Source organism: Hypanus sabinus, chromosome 12 (assembly GCF_030144855.1).
Source record: "Hypanus sabinus isolate sHypSab1 chromosome 12, sHypSab1.hap1, whole genome shotgun sequence".
NCBI lineage: Eukaryota > Metazoa > Chordata > Chondrichthyes > Myliobatiformes > Dasyatidae > Hypanus > Hypanus sabinus.
The window spans coordinates 28,923,915-28,949,917 of NC_082717.1; the positions used below are offsets into that span (position 1 = coordinate 28,923,915).

General features: G+C 37.4%; 1 protein-coding gene and 1 long non-coding RNA gene across 3 annotated transcripts in view; one reads left to right on the forward strand and one right to left on the reverse strand.

Moving 5' to 3' along the window:
• Nucleotides 1–261: 261 nt before the first annotated feature.
• Nucleotides 262–26,003, reverse strand: part of ppp1r21 (protein phosphatase 1, regulatory subunit 21) — a 113,844-nt gene continuing 88,102 nt past the window's right edge. For both annotated transcript variants that reach the window (XM_059985694.1, XM_059985693.1), the window contains exons 15-22: nt 18,732–18,884; nt 17,619–17,711; nt 16,942–17,196; nt 16,237–16,272; nt 15,796–15,912; nt 11,256–11,354; nt 7,828–7,956; nt 262–933 (exon numbers count right to left, since the gene is read on the reverse strand). In XM_059985694.1, coding sequence (XP_059841677.1) covers nt 904–933; nt 7,828–7,956; nt 11,256–11,354; nt 15,796–15,912; nt 16,237–16,272; nt 16,942–17,196; nt 17,619–17,711; nt 18,732–18,884 — 912 coding nt within the window. In that variant the 3' untranslated portion in view covers nt 262–903. The remainder of the gene's footprint in view (nt 934–7,827; nt 7,957–11,255; nt 11,355–15,795; nt 15,913–16,236; nt 16,273–16,941; nt 17,197–17,618; nt 17,712–18,731; nt 18,885–26,003) is intronic.
• On the forward strand, nt 942–15,751 carry LOC132402730 (uncharacterized). The gene is made up of 3 exons (XR_009515050.1): nt 942–1,172; nt 9,326–9,504; nt 11,430–15,751. It is a non-coding gene; the product is annotated as an uncharacterized LOC132402730 (long non-coding RNA).

The following is a 26,003-nucleotide window of genomic DNA, read 5'->3' on the forward strand; positions in this document are numbered from 1 at the left end:
GATATTGTTTTGGTCAAAAATTGTATCATTCGACAATAAAAGTATCTAGTCACTATATCATCATTCTTGAAATGTGTTCAGATTGGTTGAGATTCTGTAAGTAATTATACTTCAAAAAGGTATTTCATTAAAGGTCCCAAAGTGCTTTTTAGTCAGAGGTTGTGAAAAGGTGCTGCATGGATGCACCTTTCATCTAAATAGTGCTGAGAAATGCAGAACAAGCTGGTGTTTCAGTTGTATAATAATGCAAAACTCTAAATGTGCAGTACAGTGTTCTTTTTTATTGACTACGTTCCCATTAACATTATTCCGTAAATAGATTTTTGCAGTCAGATGTTCTTTGGGGGTAGGGTTAATGGGAGGAAACAGCAGGAGAACATTGTGGGTCATTGGACAAAATTGCAGGATGAGCAGTCTGCAGACACTCAAGAAGAAAAGCAAGGTAAACCACAAAGGTTATAGTTGTGCTCCACATTTCAAGAAAACAAAACATCTGCCAGGCACAATATGCTGGATATTTTTCAATTCAGAAATAGTTACGTAATTACCACACAGTTTGTCACGTAATTCAATGTACAAAACCATCTTTATGGATTTACACAAATAAAATGACTTAAAAGCTACCATTACAAATTACATAGTAGGTGGAAATTTCACAGGTACATTTTTGGATAGGTCTTAAGTGCCAGAATATGTTCCTAAAATTTTAGGGAATGGTATATAAAAAAAAATCCTGTGGATAGAATTTTTTGATTTCTCAGCTCTACAATTCCACTATAATCACACACCTTTACTCCCAGAATGAAATCATTACAATTCTTCATTTGGCATCAAACTTTCTTGTGGAAAACAATGGTTGCATCTTTTGTGCATAAATCTTCCAGTTGAATGATGCTTCAGGCATTATCGATTTCTGTTTTTCTTAGCATTACCCTGAAGGACAGAATAAAAATACAAATGGTTGATCAATGAAGAGTGTTAGTAATAACAAAGTAAATATTTTTCAAATGTCAGTTGAGTATTTTAGAACATGTCAATCTGCTCAATGCTGAGAACAAAGCTATGCACATTAATTGTGCATTTTCTTCACTTCCTTTTTACAGGAATATGTCACATCCAACAATTCCCAATTCAAGTGGAAATATCAGACAGGTGCTGACTCGCTACAGAAGGTACAGTAAGCTACAATTTACATGTTTATACCTTATCAAAACAGGATAGACAGAATGGGTCTAGATTCCCTGAGGGTTAATGATGGGCAACTTTACTTAAATATACACAATTCTGTTTGACCAGGCAGTCATTGAAATGCTTTCACTTGCGGGAGAGTAACAGCAACAAAATAAGAAGCTGGTTATTTACAACTGAGCTGTGCAGAAATTTCTGTCATCAGAGGGTAATGAATTTATTCAATTCTCTGCCGAGGGTGGTGGAAGTCAAATCATTTAATATTTTTAAAGTAGGGATAGATGAACATTAAGGATCAAGGAACTGGAGGTTATGGGAAATGGCACAGAAGATGGTTTGAGGCCAGCATGGATTCGCCATGATCATACTGAATGGCAGAGTAGGTTTGAGGAGCCTCTTGGCCTATGCATGCTCTAGTTTCTAGTGCTTTTGTCAAGATTTCACAACCTGCAATTAAGTTGCAATGCCAGGTAAAAATTAATGCAAGGCCACTCAAAAAAAAAGACATTTTAGCCAACTGGAAGAAAAAATACAAGCTAAAAGCCAAATGAATTAAATCAAAAGTTGCTTCTGATTAACATCAGTTTGTATAAACATTGTTTAGCTGAAAAATTATCTAGTGCTTTCCAGGTGTATATGACAAATAAACTCTTCTCAGGCTTCCAGCCAGGTACAGATATCAATTATAACCAACGTTTCGATAACAAACTCTGCCATCTTTGTCAGGGATGATGCCGCATGATGCAAAATGCAGGCATCATAGCTGATGAAGATGACAGAGTTTGTCACAGAAATGACAATTAAAATCAATACCCACACCTAGCTGGAAGCCCAAGAAGAGTTTATTCATTGTTTAGCTGCTTTATCTGTAAATTTTCAACATTCAAGCTAAAAATATTTAATTTCCCTTACACACATTTTCTTAATCATATTACAAAAAAAAAGAGCCCAGTTGATGGTTGTACCTCCAGAACCTGCACCATTTTTAAAAAGTCCAACTGGATCCAATATGCAAAAAGCCAGAGACCCAATGGCATATTTGGACCTCCTTCTGTGCTACAATAATTTTTGAAAACTATAGAACTATAGAAACAGGGTGACTTGTGCAACCCAGATACTGCTCTACAAATTTATCTCCAGTCCCTCAGCAATTTGTCACTGGTTTGTATGAAGTTGATGCTGCTCCAAGAAACTGTCAAGGTTCCTATTTATCTACTTTTCCAGCTTTTTCCTAGTCTACTCATATGCATGGCAGAAGCCATTCTCCTCTACCCGTGCACTAATATTTTCTGTGGATTTACCATGTTAAAAACTGCACTAAATCAAAACAGATTCTTATCGGCTCTTAGACCAGAAACTCTCCCAGCATGTAAGCTTTTCAAATGTTAAGCACCACTCTATCATTGTCATCATTCCTCAAGAATGAAGAATGCCAAGCAATTTGTAGATGAGAAATAAGATCAGATTTGAAACAGAAAATACATAATTAGACTGGTGCTGGTAGAAGAATTTCTAAGAAACTCAAAAGGAATGGGACCATAATAATATGGCCAAATTAGTCTGCAAAAAGTCTTAGCTTATTTGATCAAGTACAAACTTCTATGCATTACTGCAGAATGTTGTATTAAATTTGCAAGTACAGACTGAGGACCCCTTATCTGAAACGCTTGGGCCGGAAGTGTTTCAGATTTTTAAATATAGAATGAGACAGCTTGGGATCAGCATCATTTCCGACTCAATTTAGGTGCAACTGGTAAGCAGTCTTTGTCTTCAACTTGTTCATCACACATATGTACTTAACAATAAAAATTATTACATACCATTAATATAATGAAAATATAATGTGTGCAGGGTAACAAAACCAGCAGAGCAGTATTAGAAGAATACCCGAATCAGCTGCTGAATAACAACAAACAACAGCAGGCTTTCAGTCTCCACCATCAATGCCATGATTTGATTAAAAGGTTACAGTACATTATTTGTATTTTACTTTTTTTTAATTTTTAGGTAAAATATAAAGCAATCAGCATTGTAAAATTATTCTGGTGTTAGATTTTCATCAGTGGCGATCTTCGCAAACTTCTATTAATTTCTCTGCTGCTTTGTGATCAGCAGATGCTTTACAGTCAGCCCTCTTTATCCGTGGATTCCACATGCGCTGATTCAACCAACTGCGGATCAGGGAAACCTGTAAGCTCTCTGTCCAGCACTCATTGTTTGAGCATGTACAGACTACTTTTTCTTGTCATTATTCCCTAAACAATACAGTATAACAACTATTTACATAGCATTTACATTGTATTAGGTATTATAAATAATCTAGAGATAATTTAAAAGTACAGGCTGTCCCCGGGTTATGAATGAATTCTGTTCCTGAGTCCGTCTTTAAGTTGGATTTGAAGTCGGAACAGGTACATACGGTATTATTTAGCGTCAGTTAGTCAAACGTTTGTCTTAATATATAGTATATATTTTACCTTTCTATACATATAAAACACTTAAGAAACCTATGTATTTCAATAATTTAACCACTGCGTTGTTTAGTAATCATTGTAGCTTTCATTGGGGCAGGGCCTTTCACATGCTCCATTAAAATTGTTCCGATCGTTGACCAACTGTAACCTAATGCTTTTCCAATGACTGATGGCGTTTCACCTCCTTCCAATCGCTTTATTACTTCCACTTTATTTTCAATCGTGATTGTTATTATTTTTGTGAACAGAAACACTGCGGATTTAGAGCTGCACTGGGTCCTAAAGTCACTGCACTGAGACAGGTTAAATAAGGTCCAGGGTTCTGCTGGGTCCTAAAGACCACTGCACTGACACAGGTTAAATAGGGGACTTGAGCATCCGCGTTTTTTGGTATCTGCAGGGGGTCCTGGAACCAATCCCCCCGCGGATAAGGAGGGCTGACTTTACCTTTAAAATTTTTTAAATCTTTAAAAATCTACTGCCATATTTTTTTACTTAAATTTCTGCAACCAGCCTGCTGAATATTGAATCGACTTCATTACTTGCGTCCTTCATATACATGAGTAAAAATCTACATTACATCTCCATCTAAATGTGCAATTTATAGTGATTTATACTGAATAGTATCTATAACAGGACAGTCAATATAACACAGAAATACAATTGTATCAGTATGAATTAATCAGTCTGATGGCCTGGTGGAAGAAGTTGTCCTGGAGCCTGTTAGTCCTGGCTTTAGTGTTGCACTACCGTTTCCTGGATGGTAGCAACTGAAACCGATTGGGTCCCCCATGATCCTTCAGGCCCCCTTTTACACACCTGTCTTTGTAAATGTCCTGAATAGTAGGAAATTCACATCTACAGATGCGCTGGGTTTCCGCACCACTCTCTGCAAAGTCCTGAAATTGAAGGAAGTACAGTTCCCATACCAAGCAGTGATGCAGCCAATCAGGATGCTCTCAATCATGCCCTTGTAGAAAGTTCACTACTGAGCAGGTGAGAAGGGCTCTGGGGAAACCAAGGCATGGCAAAGCATTGGGACCAAATGGTGTGAACCTGAAGGCCCTAAAGGAGTGTATTCGGCAACTGTGTGGAGTTCTCCAATCTGTGTCTCAGCCTAGAAAGGGTCCTGCCTGTGTGGAAAATATCCTTTGTGCTTCAGGTACACAAGAAGGGCCAATCAAAAGTCTTCAATAACTACCATTCAGTAGCCCTGACCTCACACATCATGAAGACCCTAGAGAAACTGGTCCTGGCTCACATCCAACCTCTGGTCAGATCAGCCCTCGATCCCCTGCAGTTTGCCTACCAGGAGCACATTGGAGTCGATGGTTCTGTCATCTAGCTGCTGAACAGAGCCTACTTTTATTTAGATAAGCAGAGCAGCACTGAGAAGACCATGTTTTTTGATTTCTCATGTGTCTTCAATACGGTAGAGCCCTCATTGCTGGGGAATGCTCCGTTCAATGCAGGTTGGTATTTATGCTGGATAATGGACTACCCGACTGGCAGACCAGTTAGTGCAGTTTCAGAGAAGTGTATCAGATTTAGCTATAAGCAGGACTGGGGCCCCAACAGGGGACTGTATTGGCTCCCTTCTCGCTTACCATGTATTCGTCAGACTATAGATACAATACCGAGTCAGGTCATCTGTAGAAATTCTCCGATGACCCAGCAATAGTATAAAGAGAGGATGGGAGGATGAATACAGGGCCCTGTTGGAGGGCTTTGTCAAATGGTGCAAGCTGAATCATCTGCAGCTCAGCATTAGTAAGACAAAGGAGATGGTGATAGACTTTAGGAAGACTAAGCCTGCACTGCTCCCTGTAACTATGGATGGTGAGGAGCTACAAGTAGCTGGGGGTGCACCTGTATGACAGACTTGCGTGGAGCACCAACACAGAGGCTGTGTATAAGAAGGGCTACTTCCTGAGGAGACAGAGGTTCTTTGGAGTATGCAGGTCTCTCCTTAACATGTTCTACCAGTCTATTGTTGCCAGTACAATCTTCTATGTGGTGGAGTGCTGGGGCAATGGCATCAACACAGATGATGCCAACAGGCTCAATAAACTGATTAGAAAAGCTGGCTCTGTTACAGGAGTCAAAGTGATTACACTGGAGGCTGTGGTAGAACAAAGGACCCTACAGAAAATCTGGACAATGTTTCTCACCCTCTGCCTGCCTTGGCTCAACAGAGGAGCACTTTTAGTAATAAACTAAGACAACTACGATGCTCCAAAGAGCACTATATGAGGTCATTCTTGGTCTCTACCATTAGGCTCTATAAAGAGTCGACATATAGCCGGGGAAGTGATGACTCTCTTGTCAGACTGTTTGAGGTGACTGATTTTTTAAAAATTCTTTCTTACTTCTCTTCTAATATTTGTATATCTGTGCACTTGTAATGCTACTGTGACACTGTAATTCCCTTTGAGATCAATAAAGTTTCTAACATCAACTTTCAGTTCATCATGATAGATCTTTGCTTGTTTCATGATCAGCGTGCCGTTAAGTGACACATGTTCACTCCGATGTTGCCGAATTCAGTATCTAACCTTTCTTTTTCCATCTTTTTATTAATATCAAAATAGTGGATATACATAGTATTGCTACACAATTATTGAGATAACATTGTTAATAGATAATGTATATAATTATACATTCAGTTAATACAAAGATAATAAACCTCCCAAAAATGTTCAAATACAAATGTAGAGTTCACAAAAAAGGATTAACATATCCAAAAAAAAAAGAGAAAAATATATACCCCCAAAAAAACTAAACTAACCAATACAGAAAGAACTAAGAAAAGAACAGAACATGGGCTGTTTATAGCATCAAAAAAAACCAGGACCATTAGTGTCACCAGCTCCGAACTTCCCTACATATATTAACACAAGAATAGGTTTGGAAAGAGGTCAAATCACATCATATAAAAGAATTGAATAAAAGGCCTCCAAGTCTGATCAAATGTAATAGAAGGGTCGTATTTAACACTTCTGATTTCTCCTAAGTTTAAACATAACATAGTTTGAGAAAACCAATGAAATGTCGTGGGAGGATTAATCTCCTTCCAATTCAGCAAAATCAATCTCTTAGCCATTAATGTGAGAAATGCAATCATCCGACCCGCTGAAGAGGTTAAATGGTGTGGTTCCATCACTGGTAAACCAAAAATTGCCGTAATAAGATGAGGTTGTAAATCAATGTTCAAAACAGTTGAGAAAATATCAAAAATATCTTCCCAATATTTTTTCAGAGTGGAACATGACCAAAACATATGAGTTAAAGAAGCAGTCTCAGAATGACATCTGTCACATACTGGACTTATATGAGAATAATAGCAAGCTGATTTATCCTTAGCGAGCTGATTCATACTTTGAACTGTATCAACGAATGTTTAGCACATATAGAGGATGAGTTAACTAATTGAAAAATAAATTTTTTGATAGGTACGGTAAGCTTAAGTTCCCTTTCCCAATTGTTTTTAATTTTATTAGATGCGTCTGAATGAATTTTCATAATTATGTTGTTGATGGATGCTATTGCACCGTTCTGAAAGGGATTTAAATCTAAAAATTTTTCCAAACTATCTGTAGAGTATAAGTTCGGGGAAGTAAGAAGGACGGTATTTAAAAAGTTTCTAACCTGTAAATATCTAAAGAAATGAGATCTAGGTAAATGATAATTGTTAGATAATTCTCAAATGACATGAAACAATTATCCAAAAATAAATCACAAAATTGTGAAATACCTTTAGTTTTCCAAATCAAATAGGCTCGATACATAACAGAGGGATAAAGAATAGTTAGATATAATAAGACTTGCTAGAATACATTGATTTAAGCCAAAAAATTCTGAAATTGAAACCATATTCGTACAGTATATTTAACTATTGGGTTATCTAATTGTTTATGCAATTTAAAAAGAGCAAAGGGAAATGAAGTCCTTAGAATAGAACCCAGTAAAACCCTTGTACAGAATTACATTCAAGGTTTACCCAATGAGGGCTTAAAGCCAACCTGTATTATATTCATTAATATTGGGATCAAATTTGCAATTTTGTAGTGGTTTATCAGTTCATTGAGCAAGCTAACTGAAAAATAACTTCAATGATCAAAAGACACAATAAAGGAAACCAACAAGCCATTGTGCACTGGTTTACCTTGCTGCCCATTCGAAGAGAGTCAATTTCTTCCTTTTGTTTTGATAAAGTCTCATTTATGCTGCAGAGGTGATCACTCATCATACTCAATTGATCTTCATAACTTCTTTTTGTTGTAGTCAGCTCATCCTAATATTTAAATATTAACATATTAAATATTGTCCTGCCTCAAAATCACCTCTCCTGAAGCCAAAGTCACATGTAACAAATGGATCCTATTAAATTCATTCTATGTTGCATAGAGATTATATCAGAACATTCAGAAAGTATTCCTTGAAAATATATTGTTCAAAAACATTAATTAATTGTTTATAAACACTCGATACATTTCCAGAAAATTAACACAACAAAGACTGCGGCTGGGTGAATTGCATAAACTGCCATGAGGAGTGAATTTTGCACTCTGGTTTTTGTGTATACTTCTGTCTTCCTTCATTGTGTCTTCGTTCTGGGTCTGTGCATAAATGCAGAAAGTTGCACTACTATAACAAATACTAATAGGACTGAAACTTGTGACCCTATTCAGTTGTAGACACCTACTTTATTAATAAGGAGGCTCAGCAGATATTTACAACTACAAATCACATAAATTTGAATCATAAAATAGAAACAGTTTGATTTTCTTCCTGGAGGAAATGCAATAATGACCATTCTCAGGCAATTTTCTAATCTAGAAATTCAACCAGGCATCCTTCTGCTTCTGTGATTTCCAACTCAGGAACACATGGGATGATGTTACTCCATATAAAAATATCTTCTGGAGCACACAGGAGACTAAGTTGTTCCTAAAGTAACTGTTGTTAGGTACTTCTGAGAAACTGGCTATCACACGGACCCTTTATCAGAAACATCATTAATAAAACTTTTCATCCTTTGCATCCCTCCACTCACCACATTTTCAATACTACCCAACAAGGTCCACTACTCCCCAACCCCATTTCAAATGGCATTCTGTCTTCACCCTGAAGTCATCCCCACTTTCTACCTGGACATTTTCCCAATGGGTACTCTGACCTTTAAACTCCAATCTATGTGGAGAACTGATCAGAATGTGGATAAAATAAACTGGGATTTAAGAATGAGTACAAATCTGGCACAACTCAAGTTTATGTTGGCAGCTTTGGTATATAAGAATGTATGATAGCATTTATGTAAACTCTAATTTATCGGCTATTTTAGCTTCAAAATATTTTCTCAAAGGTTCCACCATTGATATTTGAAAAATACCCTGACATAACTAAAATCTACATTTATTCTTGTCCATAATTGGAAAAAATCTTAAAAATTGCTGTTAATATCATTTTAAAAATATCAAATTTTTGATAGGTTGGAAGGTTCTATTTCGTACTTAACTAATGCCCCATCCAAAATACTAGATATCAATCAACACTGTATACATCATAAAAGAATGAAATGATCAATATCATTCTAACTTAATGCACCAAAGCTTTAGTTTTTGTGATTTATTTCTATTTAATGACAATTTCTGTTTTTGCAGCGTTTCATTGGTAATTATCACAAATTCTCTATTCATCTATGGATGTTTCCAATCAAGCTTTCAATATCTAAAACAGAATGAAACAAAAACGGAAGATGATGGAAACACTCAACAAGCTAGGCAGCACCCAGTCAGAGAGGGAAACAGATTCAACACCCCAGACCAAAGACAAAAACATTGTAAGTCGAGGGTATTTGTTCTTTTCACTCAGAAGTACTGCCGGGCCTGCTGAGTACTTCCCACGCCTACAATTTTTCAATATAATCCTGGACTTAAGTGTGAGATCCCTTACAAAACATTGGGGAATCCTGTTTCTTTCACCATTCCATATAAAGTTGTGTTAGTTGCACTAACACAATGAGTTAGTTTTTGAATGTTGAACTCAATTAGGTTAGCATTTCAAATGGAAGCTGTCATTTTTTTTATTTTAAAAATGCAGCTGACTGTAAAAGCTGGATGGAAATTTGAATGCTTAAGAGCACATGCATCCTGACAATTTGAGTTACTGGAGATGTTTCACCTCATCTTAAAAATAAGTTAGTTATGCAAATGTGTGCATATGTGAGCATGCACATGGACTAGATCTAAAAATAGTATATTATATGAAACTGCAGGTTATGTTAGACAAGGTTTGTTTAGAACTCCATATCCTTTTTTTGATACCAAGATAAAAAGGGACGATATATGAAATTTGCCCAATGGTGAGAGAGAATGTAAATTAAGCAAGACCATTACGCAAGAATGGACAGATGATAATTTCCAGTGAGTTCCAGTCCTTGGAGCAGTGCCCCAATAGTGTGTAAATATTTTATTCAAGATTAGATACACAGAGTTTATTTAGCAAATTTGTAAATATAAATATTGTGATAAAATAGAAGGTTGGGAATAAATAAACATGCAATTTTTTCAGTATGAAGTTAAAACAAGACTGGAAAATAATCTTATTATTGTTAATGTGTGCCTCATATATAGTTCCAGACTGGTAAAAGAGATACTTTGACAGAAAGATGTAGAACAATTTGTTTCAGGATCTCAACCCAAAATGTCAACCGTCCCTCTGCCTCCACAGATACAAACTGACCTGATGAGTTCCTCTGGCAGTTTGTATTCTTTTTACTCTAGATTATAACATGTTATGTATTTGCTACAGTTTATATCTGCTGCAGTTTAGAGCAGTGAACAACAACTCGAATTGAAACAAATTTCTGTGTGGCCCTGACAGGGTGAATACAAAGATGTTTTCACTTGTGGGAGAATCTGGGGAAAGGGGTCATTTTAATACAAGGGTCTTCCACTTAAAGAGTTGAGATGTTAGTTTCCTGTCAGAGGATACCAAAATCAAGGGAATAATGTTCAGTAAAGGGCAGTGGAAGCAGAGCCTTTGAATATTTTAAAAGCAGAATTAGATAGATCCTTGATGGGGGGGGTGGGGGGAGTGGAGAGGTTGGGGGAGGATAGGTCCAAGACTAGACAGGAATACAGAATGAGTTTATAATCAAATCAGCTACACTCTCATTTATGGGGGAGCAAAGATGATGGGCAGAGTGGTTTCTTTTTACTGGCAATTAGTATGATGAGTAGGGAAATGTGGCTGTTGGATTGCACAGCAAGGATTTGGCACAGATTCAATGATGTGAGAAACCACCTCCTTCACTGTAACTATTTAGAAATAATACTCCAGCAAACACGAGGAAATCTGCAGATGCTGGAAATTCAAACAACAACACACACAAAATGCTGGTAGAACACAGCATCTATAGGGAGAAGTGCTGTCGACGTTTCGGGCCGAGACCCTTCGTCAGGACTATTAGAAATAATACTCCACAGTTTAATCCACAAATACACACATCCAGGTAACAAAACGTACACAAAGATCACTTGCTGTTGTAGTTAGCCATAAAATTTACAGAGGCTTCTATTTCTTTCTTACCTGCAATCGCACAATGTTCTGATTGGCAACTTTTACTTCTTCTGAGAGGGCTTCTCTGGACTTCTCTGCAAGTGCTAAGCGTTTAGCAAGGGCTCGGCACTACAAATTTAAGACAACAATAATTCTGTATCAGTGCTTCCAATCTCACACAGTAAATCTGTGGATCTGTTACAGGTAGGATTCTGTGTTGAGAAGTCCAAAAGGAAGTCTGCAACACCATCTTACAGCTGCAAGAGTGATGGCAGAGGACTCTGTTCTCAATCAGGTTCCCAATGCAACAGCTTAGAAAGCAGAGGTTTGTGATAAGTGTCCAGTACAGCAGCATCTACGGTAAAATATCGACATAATTTTTTGCTTCAGTTGCTGATTCCATTGGTGCTCTCATTCCAGGGAATTAGCATCACCATGGTACCTGTGTAACCAGAAAGCATGTATACTTTGCAAACTGTAGCATTTGCTAGAGCACAATGGAGTTAAGGTACCTCATAACACATCTGGAAAGTATTATTTTAAAATTTACGTACAGGTTGAGTATCCCTTACCCAAAATGCTTGTAGCTGGAGGTGTTTCAGATTTCAGACTTTTTCAGATTTTGGAATATTTAATGAGACAGTCTGTGATTGCCATTATTTTCAACTCAGAATTTATGAGCTACCAGTCAGCAGTCTTTGTCTTACACTTGTTCATCACACATATGTACTTAACTGTAAGAACTATTACAACCCATTAAAATAACAAAAATATGATGTGTGCAGAGTAACAAAAGCAGCACATAAGCATTTGGAGAATACTTGAATCTGCCAATGAACAACAGCAACCAACAGCAGGCTTTCAGACTCCGCCTATAATGTTGTGTTTTGATTAAACGGTTACAGTGCACTGTATTTGTATTTTACTTTATATTTATTGGTAAGGAATAAAAACAATCAGCATTGTAGACTTGTTCTGGTGTTAGATTTTCATCAGTGACAATCTTTAAAATTTTTAAATCTTTAAAAATTGAGTGCCGTGGCTTAAATTTTTGCAACCAGCCTGCTGAATATTCACAATCACTTTCAATTTTCAGTTCATCATGATAGATCTTTGCTTATTTCATGATCAACATGCCATTAAGCGGTATATGTTCATTCAGACGCTAGCGAATCCTTTCTTTCAATACATCAACAAAATCTTTATCTTTCGCTTTATGCTATGTTTTTCTATTTTTCATTAATTTATTTTCATTACATATGAGGTAACTTCTCCAAAATGCTTGTGATGCAGAGACCTACACATTGCCTGGAGCCTTCCCAACGCCTTGTGGAATTTTCAAATTGTAACATCATGCCAGTGCTCAAAAAAAGATTTTGGAGGCTTTTGGATTTTGGAATTTGGGATAAGGGGTACACAACCTGGAGTATCTTTCAGAGCTCTAAAGTCACTCCATTATGATGTACAAATCACAGCAATCATAGAATTATAAATTGGTATTCTGTTTATGATGTAAACGAAGAGATAAACATTATTTAGAACATGCAGAATAACACACTTGCTCTCTTAAATTAGCACCTTCTTTGAAACTTACTAGAACTTCAGGTGACACTCCAAATTAGCATCATGCCCAAAAAACTGAACTATTTCATTCATTTTTCAGATACTGGGTGTCGCTGTCAATAACAGCATTTATTAAACACTGTTAATTACTCTCAAATTGTTGTTGAGAGTTGGACTGCTGGTAAAGGGTTATTTGATAGAGTTCCATGATTTAGAGCATATAGCGTTGAAAAAATAGAGGTATTTCCAAGTCAGGATAGTGTGTGACTTCATGTTGGAATATACATGGTGGAAAATAAATGAGTTTAAACCCTTATCCTTCTTGGTGGTAGAAGTCATGGGTTTGGCAAATGTTGCCATAGTGAGTAAGGTCACTGCATCTTATAGTGGATACACACTGTAGTTCCATTCAATGGAGCTGTTTGGTACTGGATGAGATTTTATGAGCTTTACGAGAATTGTCAGAGCTGGACTTATACAGGCAAAGAACAAGTATTTTATCACTCTGGACTTGCATTTTACAAATGATGAAAGAGGTCTGGAGTGCTACTAGGCAAATCACAGAAATGTCGTCAAATCCAGTGTACTTATGCAGCGGCCCAGTTGAACTTCTGGTCATGCTGAATCTGGTCACTGCTGAACCTAGGATTTTGATACTGGAAAATTGGCAATAGTAATGCCATTAAATACAAGGAGTAGATGGTTAAACCTATTGTTGTATATGGTCAATTTCTGGAATTTCTATGCCACAAAAGAGTATAATGAAGCCAATGAACAGGATTCAGAGTCTTCCACAGATAGGACAGATTGTGGCAGGTACAGCGGGGTAGAATATTATTATTAATATTAGGTTATGCACTCCTTTCGCTACAGTGTGCTACTGATACAGGGCCTCATCGTGAACCAAAATACGACTCCCCCACTTACAGTGGTCAGGAACCACAGTTTCTCAAGGGGTGTCAGCAGAGATGATCAAAGAGACTTTATCATGGGAAGAGATTATCAGGAAAACAGAGGAAAGGATTCAAGTATATGTTCAGCCTTGCAGGTGAGTGTCTCATGTTGGTGTAATAGTTTTCTCTGATTTAACTCAAGCCCAAGCTCTTTAGTTTCAAATGGCATTGCTACCAATTAAGCCACTGCTGAGACAAAACTTGACACTGATAAATAAGGAAATATCAAGCCATGTAATCAAAAGGTGAAAAATGGAAATAGAACACCAGCACTCAAGCAACTGGCAACTTAAAGCATGATCTGAAATGACAGAACTATTAGATTTGGAAGATCAAGACACCAAAGCTGGAAGAACAGAAAACTAATGCTGGAAGAGGTGAGAGAAGGGGGGTAAAGCCATGAATATTGTTGAAAACAAGGTAAGAATCTTTATATCAAGTGGTTGTGTAACTGGGATAGAATGTAGGTCAGCAAGAACAGTTACATGAGACTTTGTGCATGTTGGAACACAATTTTGAATTACCCAGTCTGCAGAGGGCAGAATTGGACAAGATAACTGGTAGCTTATTGGAATAGTGAGGCATGATCTAACAAAGGCAGGGAAGAGCACTTCAGATGAAGGTGGAGCTGGCCAAAGGTGGCATTAAGGTATTGAAAATAAGAGTGTGGTGGGTGTTATTGAACATCTCAGATGAACATGATATCAAGGCTTCAAAGTTTGTGGATCTGTTTTGAATTATTTCTAACAAGAATGAAGTCAGGAGTTAGGGAATAGATTGCAACAGGTAATTAAGACATCAACTTTGATCTTTTAAACTATTTGTTGTAGACAATCTTTACTTATCCAGTGCTGAATGACAGATAAGCAATTTTAATATTTCCAAGGCAATGGAACAGTTAAGGATATAGGGTGTGAGGCAAAGTGGGTGTCATTAGTGTATTCGATGATGGAGGAAACAAGTTGGATATGAGCAGATGTAGCTGTAATCAGTGGAATGACAGAGTATTTTTGTATGATTTTGCTGAAGAGAATAGAAAGGAGATCAGAATACATTTTTGGGGAATGCAAAGATAGTGAGTATGGTTAACTAGCTAAGAAAACCAAATGAAATTATTCCCAATGAACGAAAACTAAAGAAGCAATGAGACAGAATTAATTGTCTCTTTGAAGCTTATCAAATGTTGAAAGGCCTCAAAAGAGTGAATGTGGAGAGGGTGTTCCCTATGGTGGGAGAGTTTCAGACCAGAGAACACTGCCTCAGAGTAGAGGGCTGACATTTCAGAATGGAATTGAAGAGGAATTTCTTTAGCCAGATAGTGCTGAATCTGTTGAATTCATTTCCATAGGCAGCTGTGGAGGCCAAGTCATTGGGTATATTTAAGGCAAAGGATGATATATTTTTGATTAATCAGGGCAAGAAAGGATACAGGGAGAAAGCAGGAAAAGAAATGATAGTTGTGGAAGAAGAAGAGAAGAAAGCCCTTAACTCCAAGCAGAGTCATTGGGACGCCGTCATGACAGCATTTTTTTTAGCAGGCTTTCTTATTTTTACAAGGCCGAGTTGCTAGCTCAAAGCTCAACCCAGCATGGATAGAAAGCGTGCACGGGAGCTGGCTGGATTCGAACTTTGCTTCAAAGTCCAGCGCTGATGCCACACCACCACCAGCTGGCTAGTTGTGGAAGCAAGGTCAGAAAACAAGATTGTTCAGTGCATACTTTGGTACTGGAGTGGGCATGAGAAGGAGACAAACTAGAGAAAACAACAAACAAGTGTGTAAGCTCAAGGCTTACATCTTGGATGTGATAATAAAAGGAGATAATAGAATGAGTGGGAGAACAAACTATAGCAATAAGATAAAGAGTGGAAAAAATGAAGTCTTGAATTGCTTTATACAAATATAGGTTCTTTCTTTATTACAAAATGCAAACTCATTGAATCTGAATTCTTGTGCAACATGTTCACATTTTTTTCCACTAGCTGAAATAAAATCTTTCACTTCGAACAAAATTGATTAAATGTTCAACACCAAGAACCTATTACATTAATTTTACCTCTGCATGAAAATGCACCGACTTGCTATCTGCTATCTGAAGCTGTGATGTCAGCTCTGCCACTCTCATCATGTAGTGACTTTTGATCAAGTGTTCTCGTGAGTCCTCATCTGGAATCTAAGAGTACAAGCGTGGAATATTCTTTCTTAGAGAAACTTTAAGACCTGTTGTTTCATTTCAACATTAAAAATACTTTATGTATTGATCATTAGTCCATACAATGTCAAAACTAAAATTTCATGCCCTTTTATACGTAAACCTCTTGATTTGACACATAAATCTTAAATTTGACCCCCCCCCCCCACACACACACACACACACACACACACACAGACAAATTCTTTTAAAGTTCCTTATTAGTGCATTCACATAAGAAACTACAAGCATTCCTGGTACATTTAATTCAATTAACTTCTAAGAGTTTGAATGGCGTCACTGTACCTCATTGTTACTTGTGTAAGTGGTCAACATTCCAACCTAACAACAAAAAACACATTCAATTCACAACAAAGCTCAAATTGAAGCTACAAAAAATGTTAAATAGATTATTACATGGCAAATGAAATATCTAGCTTGAATATGTAGTTGTTTTGGAAGGGATCATCTTTAAAATAATCCTTTTTGTCCATGAGCAATTAAATACATCATGAAACACAACTTAGATTGTAATCTCACAAATTTCTAGACTGTCAGCATTTAAGACATTCAGATGTGATTCCTTAATAACTTGCTAATAAATTATTGCTCAATATAAAACTATGCCATAGGATTCAATACTTTCACCCAATATGCACAATGAGCTAGAAGTGATTTCAGCCTTTGGGCAATTTGTATAGATTGCAGGGGATTGATGTGGTAATGATAGATGGGATGGTAAAAACCAACTAGTTCCCTCTCCATTATGAGATCAAATATAGACACTTGGTTTGATTGTTATATCACGTTAGTAAAAAAAAATAAATCAATAAATCTTGGGCTGGCATATTTATCAAGAATATCTATAGGGGTAAGCTTTTGGAGTGTAACAAATTCCTATGAAACTGCATTTCTAGGGTCATTTTCAGGAAGAGTCTGAATTATCTCTTCTTTTAAAATAAAACTCAATTCAAAGTCCCACTGAATTTAAATGGAAAAAAAATCACTCACTTGACTAGTACTTTGGATTGGTTCTTTACAGTCCTTTTCAACATGCTCCAAATCTTCAATTTTGGAGATAGCGCCATTTGTTTGTAGAGAATCAACTGAAGGCAACTGTCCAGAAAGTGTTAATCTGTATTGATTTTCTAAGTCATTTATACGCTGACTCTCCTTCTCCAGTTTTATTTTGGCTAACTGAGCCTCCAACATCCAATGCTCTTTCTCCTGCTCCAGTTTTGTTATCTTCTCTTGGCTTTGTAGCACCTGCAGAAATTGGAAAAAAAAATGCATGGTTATAAGTTTCTTCTTAAGGTAACCATGCCATCCTTCAGACCAAAGCTAATGGAACGGGGCTGAACTGTTCATGTGCTACTATTTAGTACAATCTACTGTCTGGGACATACATAAAGCTTCTATGCTTTTATTCATTGCCCCACTACATTTAAGAAGCACCATATGGGAGCATCTATTAAGTCACTCCCTTTAAATAAAACTTTTCTATGCATTAATTCTGACACAAGAAATCACTCTGTGATTAGTTAATTTATAATCAAAAAGCAAAATATGAAGAAACTAAAAATACTGTCTTGATATTTCAGTTTAACTGATGTCACATTGTCTTTAACTACACAATTTTATCAAAGGTTATTTTATGATTTCAACAGGATCAATTGATGCATCTCTACCTGTTGTGAAAGTCCCTCGCGACTCTCAGTGGAACTTAAAATGATCTTGCGATTTGCTAGAGCTTCAGCGTATGGTACTGATTCTGGACAAGACTGTAACAAGACAATCCAATTGTATTACTTCCAATAATTTAACAACTCTACAGTACAAAGCAAATAGTATTCAATGAACATTCCAAACTCTTCAAAACATAACTTCCACCAACTGTATCCTATAAGAAACTCATTGGTCATGCCCTTTGTCACTTCAAGCTCTTCTAATAAAAAAGTTCTGAATATTCAAGCTGACCATGGCTTCACCCACTGATGTTACCCAAAAATTATTTGATCAATTTCTACAATTCCCATTGTGCCTCCAAATTTACTCCACATCAAGCACTTACTAATGAATATAATGCAACTACCATTGTTTGCCTGTTACCCCAACAAAACTAATGTCAGCATTTGTACATACAACACCCAAAATGCTGCAAGAACTCAGCAGGTCAGGCAGAATTTATGGAAATTAATAAACAGTTGATGTTTTAGGCCAAGACCTTTCATCAGGAATGGAGGGGGGGGTGAAGAAGGGGTACATACAAAACAGTTCATGTATTAAGTGCGTTATTCATACATCGCTTTTAAAATTCACTAAATTATATGCATCAGCCATTAGAAAATTTTAGCAATCTATTAACAGGTGACATAGAGGATAATGTATGTCAAGGCCTTCATAATCCAGTTGATCACTACGTTGTGTTAAGTATCCGCTAATCTGTAGCTCCTAAATACAAAACATCAGATCTATACTGGCATACATAAATGAACCTGTTACATTAGAAAAAGTTACAGTTGCTGCAAATTTGAAAGAACAGAAAAGTGCTTGAAATATTCAAGTCAGGTAGCACCTGCAGAGAAACAGTTATCTTCTCTGCATATGTTGCCCACCCTGCTGGGTATTTCTGCAGTTTTATCTTTTCACTTCTATATCAAAATATCTAACTATTAAACAGAATTCTCATAACAAGAGCAATAGAAGACACTTGCTCTATTCTGTGCTGTTTCCTTCCCCATACCCACCAATAAGTATCATAAAATTACATGAATAAGTTTAACATTTATATATTTAAGAACCTTCTTTAGAGATTTAATGTATGCAGCTGCTTTCTTCTTATTCTCCAACATACACTCTGCTGAAAGAGGATCTATTACACCCATTCCTCTCTTTGAGCCATACACTGAAGGAGCCGTAAAGAAGTCTAAGTTGTTGCTGAAGAATGTACAAATCTGGAGACAAAAATATGGACCAAAACTATAAATTAATGCAAAGAAATACTACTGAGATTCATCAAGCACAATAATTTTCTGTAATAGTAAAACATGCTCTAATCAGTACTGTATTGCCAGAGTCTATTGGAATGACCTGCCAAGCTCTTTAGAATGAACACCCGTCCAAATTTAACAGTACTGACACAGAAAATCATAATGAAATAGACAGTCATCTACCCACCATTCTTTAACCAGTCATCCAATTAATAAATTCATTTATATAATCTTCTTGACCAAAATACACAGTGAAAACAGTTTACTCCAATGTCATAAAAGTTTATACAACCCTGTTTAGTTTCTCCAATCTTCTGATAATACATCTGATTTGAAAATATAGATTTTTCCCTTCAATTAATATTTCAACAATCAAGGCAAACAATATTTTGTTGCAATATAAATGTTAATGTAAGAAGAGAAGAGATGCCTTACTTCAATTATAAAGGGCTCTGGAATATTGTGTACAGATATCTTAACTGTGGCAGCATGTATTTTTAACTAAAGAAGCACAGCCAAAGGTTCACCTTACTGATTCCTGAGAAGCAAGACTGACTACGAATAGAGACTGTACCATACAAAGTTTTAAAATGAGCAAGGGAAGTCAACACAGAGTTGATGATTCCCATTGCAGAAAATACGAAATCAGGGTCCATGGGAAATAGTGAGTTTTTAAAGAAGTGCCTACTCAATGGGTCTGTGTGGACTTAGTTGCCAAATATGTTCAAGTCAAAGATCATAGATGTTTAGATACAAGAGAATAAATGAAAGAAAGGTTACTCTCAGAAAACAGTGCCAAAGTAGCCATCATTTCATTGAAGGGCAATTTGATTTTTTTGAATGGTAAAATACAATCAAAAATTTCTGAGTATTGAGAAACTCTTCCTTTTCTAAGAAAACTTCAAAAGGTTACCATTGCTTGGGAATTTTTGGCAATCTCCACAATGCAAAATTACAGTTACAAAGCAGATTAGTTAGTGTTAGTCATTCTCAAAAGGAATTTACAAAATTGATGAATACCACCTAAGCTGAAAGCCTCTCTCTCAAGTGAACAAGAGGCCTCTGGAACAGGCTAGCTGTTTGCTTAGTAGAAGCCAAGTTGAATTCTTTCAAAGATTTAGTCAATTTCTAACAGATCAAAATTCAGGCTCTCCCCATAACTCACATCTCTAATGTGAAGAGTCAAGTTTTGATATTCTTTTCATCAGCAGCTTCAACACGTCATTCTAAAATGGATGTAGCACTTGAAGCATTATCTGCCAGTACTGGTGCATCTTCCATCTTAGAATCTACTTTTTTGACACTGAAGCTCAATATTCTATTAGTTTTACTGATTGATTCTCTGCAACAGTTGGTCATTCTTAATTTAACAGTCAGAGGTCTTACCAATTTCATCAATAATGCCATTTGTGGAATACACACATTGTTTGCTTTCACTACAGAAGACTTAGATTTTGTCTGTATTATGTTTCATTTGCCTACAAATTATTGTATAATTGATCTGTGTAATTCTGTCCACAAGGCAAAGAACTGTTTCTTCAGGCTTCACGGTTCTTTATGATTGTTATCAGCAACGTGTGTTTAATTAGCACTGTATAATTTAATTCAAATCATAAATACAAATGAACAGAAAGTCATTTAATCAATTCATTTACCCAAAGGGTGCAAACACTGTAGACATCATTTCTCAATGGGACTGAATTTTGCAGTGTTGAAAAAAAATGACACTGCAGTATTGTGCTGAATAGCTGCTTATACTCACATACTTCCAATTAATTCCATATACTTAGCTATTAATAAAAGTATGCTTGAGACAGTGGATGGAAGTGGAATAGAATGATCACATTTATAAAATGTGGCTTGCAAGTAAACTGATTTATGATCAGTAAATTGCAAACTCTAACTAACTGGCTTGTTTAATGACCCTTACTTCCTCTTTGCAACTGAATAGATCTGATTTTGTTTGAGAGTGACCCTTCATCCTAATAACAATTTTATTTATGTCATGAACAGAATGATGCCCAAAGCAGATTTAAGTAGCTCACTGATAGCTAGTGTTACTTTATATATAAATGTAATTATAGTGACAGTATTCAACTACTCATAATAAAAATGAACATACTGCATTGGAAATTCTCTAGCTACAATTAGCCAACTAGTATAAACAGAAGACTGGCTGCCTAACAGGAAAGAAGAAATATGAATGGGTCTTTTTGGTTGGCAAGATGTATTTACCACAGGAATTATTGTCTTGAACTTATTTTTTACAACCAGCTTGAGTGATTTGGATGAAGGTATTGAAAGTATGATAAAATTTTCTGATGGCACAAACTTACATAAGAAAGCAAGTTGCAAAGAAGACAGGAATGCTACAAAAGACTATTGATAGGTTATGTGAGTAGGTAAAGATCTGGCAAATGGAGTACAATGTGGATAAATTTGAAACTGTATATTTTGGTAGAGAAAATAATATCTAAAATGCAGAGCTGAGATATAGCTGGGTAATGCACAATTCACAAAAAGCCAGTATAAGAAGTGCAAGCAATTAGGAAAGCTAATAGAACATTATTTAGGGAGCTAGGTGCCAAGTTAAAGGACAGGACCTCCAGGATAGCAATCTCAGGATTGCTTCCAGTGCCACGTGCAGGTGAGTTTAGAAATAGTAAGATAGTGCAGATCAACACGTGGCTGAAGACATGGTGCAGGAGGGAGGGCTTCAGATTTATAGATAATTAGGCAGTTTTCCAGGGAAGGTGGGACCTGTTCCGGTGGGACAGTTTACATCTGAACTGGAGGGGAACAAGTATTCTTTCAGATAGGTTTGCTAGAGAGGCTCCAGTAGATTTAAACTAGATATGAAGGGGGAGGGAAACCAGAGTGTAGGAACAGATGTATGGGAGGAGGAGGAAAAAGAAGACAGTAAAGTTCCTTGTACTGTTAGAGATAAACAGAGAGGAAGAGGTGGAGAATTTCTTAAATGCATTTATTTTAATGCTAGGAGCATTGTAAGAAAGGTGGATGAGCTGAGAGCATGGATTGATACCTGGAAATATGATGTTATAGCTATTAGTGCAACATGGTTGCAGGAGGGGTGTGATTGGCAACTAAATATTCCTGGTTTTCATTGGTTCAGGTGTGATAGAATCAGAGGGACAAGAGGGGGAGGTGTTGTGTTGCTCGTCAGAGAAAATGTTACAGTGGTGCTCTGGCAGGATAGATTAAAGGGCTCATCTAGGGAGACTATTTGGGTGGAATTGAGGAATGGGAAAGGTGTAGTAACACTTATAGGGGTGTATCATAGACCACCTAATGGGGAGCAAGAATTGGAGGAGCAAATTTGCAAGGAGATAGCAGATATTTGTAGTAAGCACAGGGTTGTGATTGGGGGAGATCTTAATTTTCCACACATAGACTGGGAAGCCCATACTGTAAAAGGGCTGGATGGTTTGGAGTTTGTAAAATGTGTGCAGGATAGTTTTCTGCAGCAATACATAGAGGTACCAGCTAGAGAAGGGGCAGTGTTGGATCTTCTGTTAGGGAATGAAATAGGTCAGGTGACGGAGGTATGTGTTGGGGAGCACTTTGGGTCCAGTGATCACAATGCCATTAGTTTCAATATAATTATGGAGAAGGATAGAACTGGACCCAGGGTTGAGATTTTTGATTGGAGAAAGGCTAACTTTGAGGCGATGCGAAAGGATTTAGGAAGAGTGGATTGGGACAATTTCTTTTATGGGAAGGATGTAATAGAGAAGTAGTGGTCATTTAAAGGTGAAACTTTGAGGGTACAGAATCTTTTATGTTCCTGTTAGGTTGAAAGGAAAGGTTAAAAGTTTGAGAGAGCCATGGTTTTCAAGGGATATTGGAAACTTGCTTAGGGAAAAGAGAGCTATCTACAATAAATATAGGCAGCATGGAGTAAATGAGGTGTTTGAGGAATATAAAGAATGTAAGAAGAATCTTAAGAAAGAAATTAGAAAAGCTAAAAGAAGATACGAGGTTGCTTTGGCAAGTAAGGTGAAAATAAATCTGAAGGGTTTCTACAGTTATATTAACAGCAAAAGGATAGGGAGGGATAAAATTGGTCCCTTAGAGAATCAGAGTGGACAGCTATGTGTGGAGCCGAAAGAGATGGGGGAGATTTTGAACAATTTCTTTTCTTCGGTATTCACTAAGGATATTGAATTGTGTAAGGTAAGGGAAACAAGTAGGGAAGTTATGGAAATTATGACGATTAAAGAGGAGGAAGTACTGGCGCTTTTAAGGAATATAAAAGTGGATAAATCTCTGGGTCCTGATAGAATATTCCCTAGGACCTTGAGGGAAGTTAGTGTAGAAATATCAGGGGCTCTGACAGACATATTTCAAATGTCATTAGAAACAGGGATGGGGCTGGAGGATTGACGTATTGCTCATGTGGTTCCATTGTTTAAAAAGGGTTCTAAGAGTAAACCTAGTAATTATAGGCCTGCCAGTTTGAAGTCAGTGGTGGGTAAATTAATGGAAAGTATTCTTAGAGATGGTATATATAATTATCTAGATAGACAGGGTCTGATTAGGAACAGTCAACATGGATTTGTGCGTGGAAGGTCATGTTTGACAAATCTTATTGAATTTTTTGAAGAGGTTACTAGGAAAGTTGACGAGGGTAAAGCAGTGGATGTTGTCTATATGGACTTCAGTAAGGCCTTTGATAAGGTTCCATACGGAACATTAGTTAGGAAGGTTCAATCGTTAGGTATTAATATTGAAGTAGTAAAATGGATTCAACAGTGACTGGATGGGAGATGCCAGAAAGTAGTGGTGGGTAACTGTTTGTCAGGTTGGAGGCCAGTGACTAGTGGTGTGCCTCAGGGATCTGTACTGGGTCCAATGTTGTTTGTCATATACATTAATGATCTGGATGATGGGGTGGTAAATTGGATTAGTAAGTATGCAGATGATACTAAGGTAGGTGGCATTGTGGATAATGAAGTAGGTTTTCAAAGTTTGCAGAGAGATTTAGGCCAGTTAGAAGAGTGGGCTGAGCGATGGCAGCTGGAGTTTAATGCTGATAAGTGTGAGGTGCTACATTTTGGGAGGAATAATCCAAATAGACAATAGACAATAGGTGCAGAAGTAGACCATTCAGCCCCTCGAGTCTGCACCGCCATTCTGAGATCATGGCTGATCATTCACTATCAATACCCAGTCCCTGCCTTGTCCCCATATCCCTTGATTCCCCTATCCATCAGATATCTATCCAGCTCCTTCTTGAAAGCATCCAGAGAATTGGCCTCCACCGTCTTCCGAGGCAGTGCATTCCACACCTCCACAACTCTCTGGGAGAAGAAGCTCTTCCTCAACTCTGTTTTAAATAACTGACCTCTTATTCTCAATCCATGCCCTCTGGTACTGGACTCTCCCAACATCTGGAACATATTTCCTGCCTCAATCCTATCAAATCCTTTAATTATCTTAAACGTTTCAATCAGATCCCCTCTCAATCTCCTCAATTCCAGCGTGTACAAGCCCAATCTCTTCAATCTCTCTGCCATCCCAGGAATCAACCTAGTGAATCTACGCTGCACTTCCTCAATTGCCAGAATGTCCTTCCTTAAACCTGGAGACCAAAACTGTACACAATATTCCAGGTGTGGTCTCACCAGGGCCCTGTACAAATGCAAAAGAACATCCTTGCTCTTGTATTCAATTCCCCTTGTAATAAAGGCCAACATTCCATTTGCCCTCTTCACTGCCTGTTGCACTTGCTCATTCACCTTCATTGACTGGTGAACTAGGACTCCTAGGTCTCTTTGCATTTCTCCCTTACCTAACTCGACACCGTTCAGACAATACTCTGCCCTCTTGTTCCTGCTTCCAAAGTGGATAACTTCACATTTATTCACATTGAATGACATCTGCCAAGTATCTGCCCACTCACTCAGCCTATCCAAGTCTCCCTGTATTCTCCTAACGTCCTCTTCGCATGTCACACTGCCACCCAGTTTAGTATCGTCAGCAAACTTGCTGATATAGTTTTCAATGCCCTCATCTAAATCATTGACATAAATCGTAAAGAGCTGTGGTCCCAATACAGGGCCCTGTGGTACCCCACTAGTCACCTCCAGCCAGTCTGAGAAACACCCATTCACTGCTACCCTTTGCTTTCTATCTGCCAACCAGTTTTCTATCCATGTTGAAACCCTGCCCCCAATGCCATGAGCTCTGATTTTACTCACCAATCTCCTATGTGGCACCTTATCGAATGCCTAGGTACACAACATCTACTGGCTTACCCTCGTCTAACATCCTTGTTACACCCTCAAAAAACTCCAACAGATTAGTCAAGCATGATTTGCCCTTGGTAAATCCATGCTGGCTCGGCCTAATCCTATTTCTGCCATCTAGATGTGCCACTATTTCGTCCTTAATAATGGACTCAAGCATCTTCCCCACGACTGACGTTAGGCTAACAGGGCGATAGTTCTCCGTTTTCTCCTTCCCTCCCTTCTTGAAAAGTGGGACAACATTAGCCACTCTCCAATCTTCAGGATCTGATCCTGAATCTAAGGAACATTGGAAAATGATTACCAATGCATTCGCAATTTCCTGAGCCACCTCTTTTAGAACCCTCGGATGCAGACCATCTGGACCTGGGGATTTATTAGCCTTCAGTCCTACCAGTCTACTCATCACAGTTTCTTTCCTAATGTCAATCTGTCTCAATTCCTCTGATATCTTATGACCCTGGCCCATCCATACATCTGGGAGATTGCTTGTGTCCTCCCTGGTGAAGACAGATCTAAAGTATGCATTAAATTCTGTTGCCATTTCCCTGTTTCCCATAACAATTTCTCCCAATTCATTCTTCAAGGGGCCAACATTGTTCTTAACTATCTTCTTTCTCTTCACATAGCTAAAAAAGCTTTTGCTATCCCCTTTTATATTCCTGGCTAGACTGAGCTCCGTATTGCTTTTTTAGTTAAGATCTGCTGTTCCTTAAAACTTTCCCAATCATCTGTATTCCCACTCATCTTAGCCCTGTCATACTTCTTTTTCTTTAATGCTATACAATCTCTGACTTCCTTTGTCAACCACTGT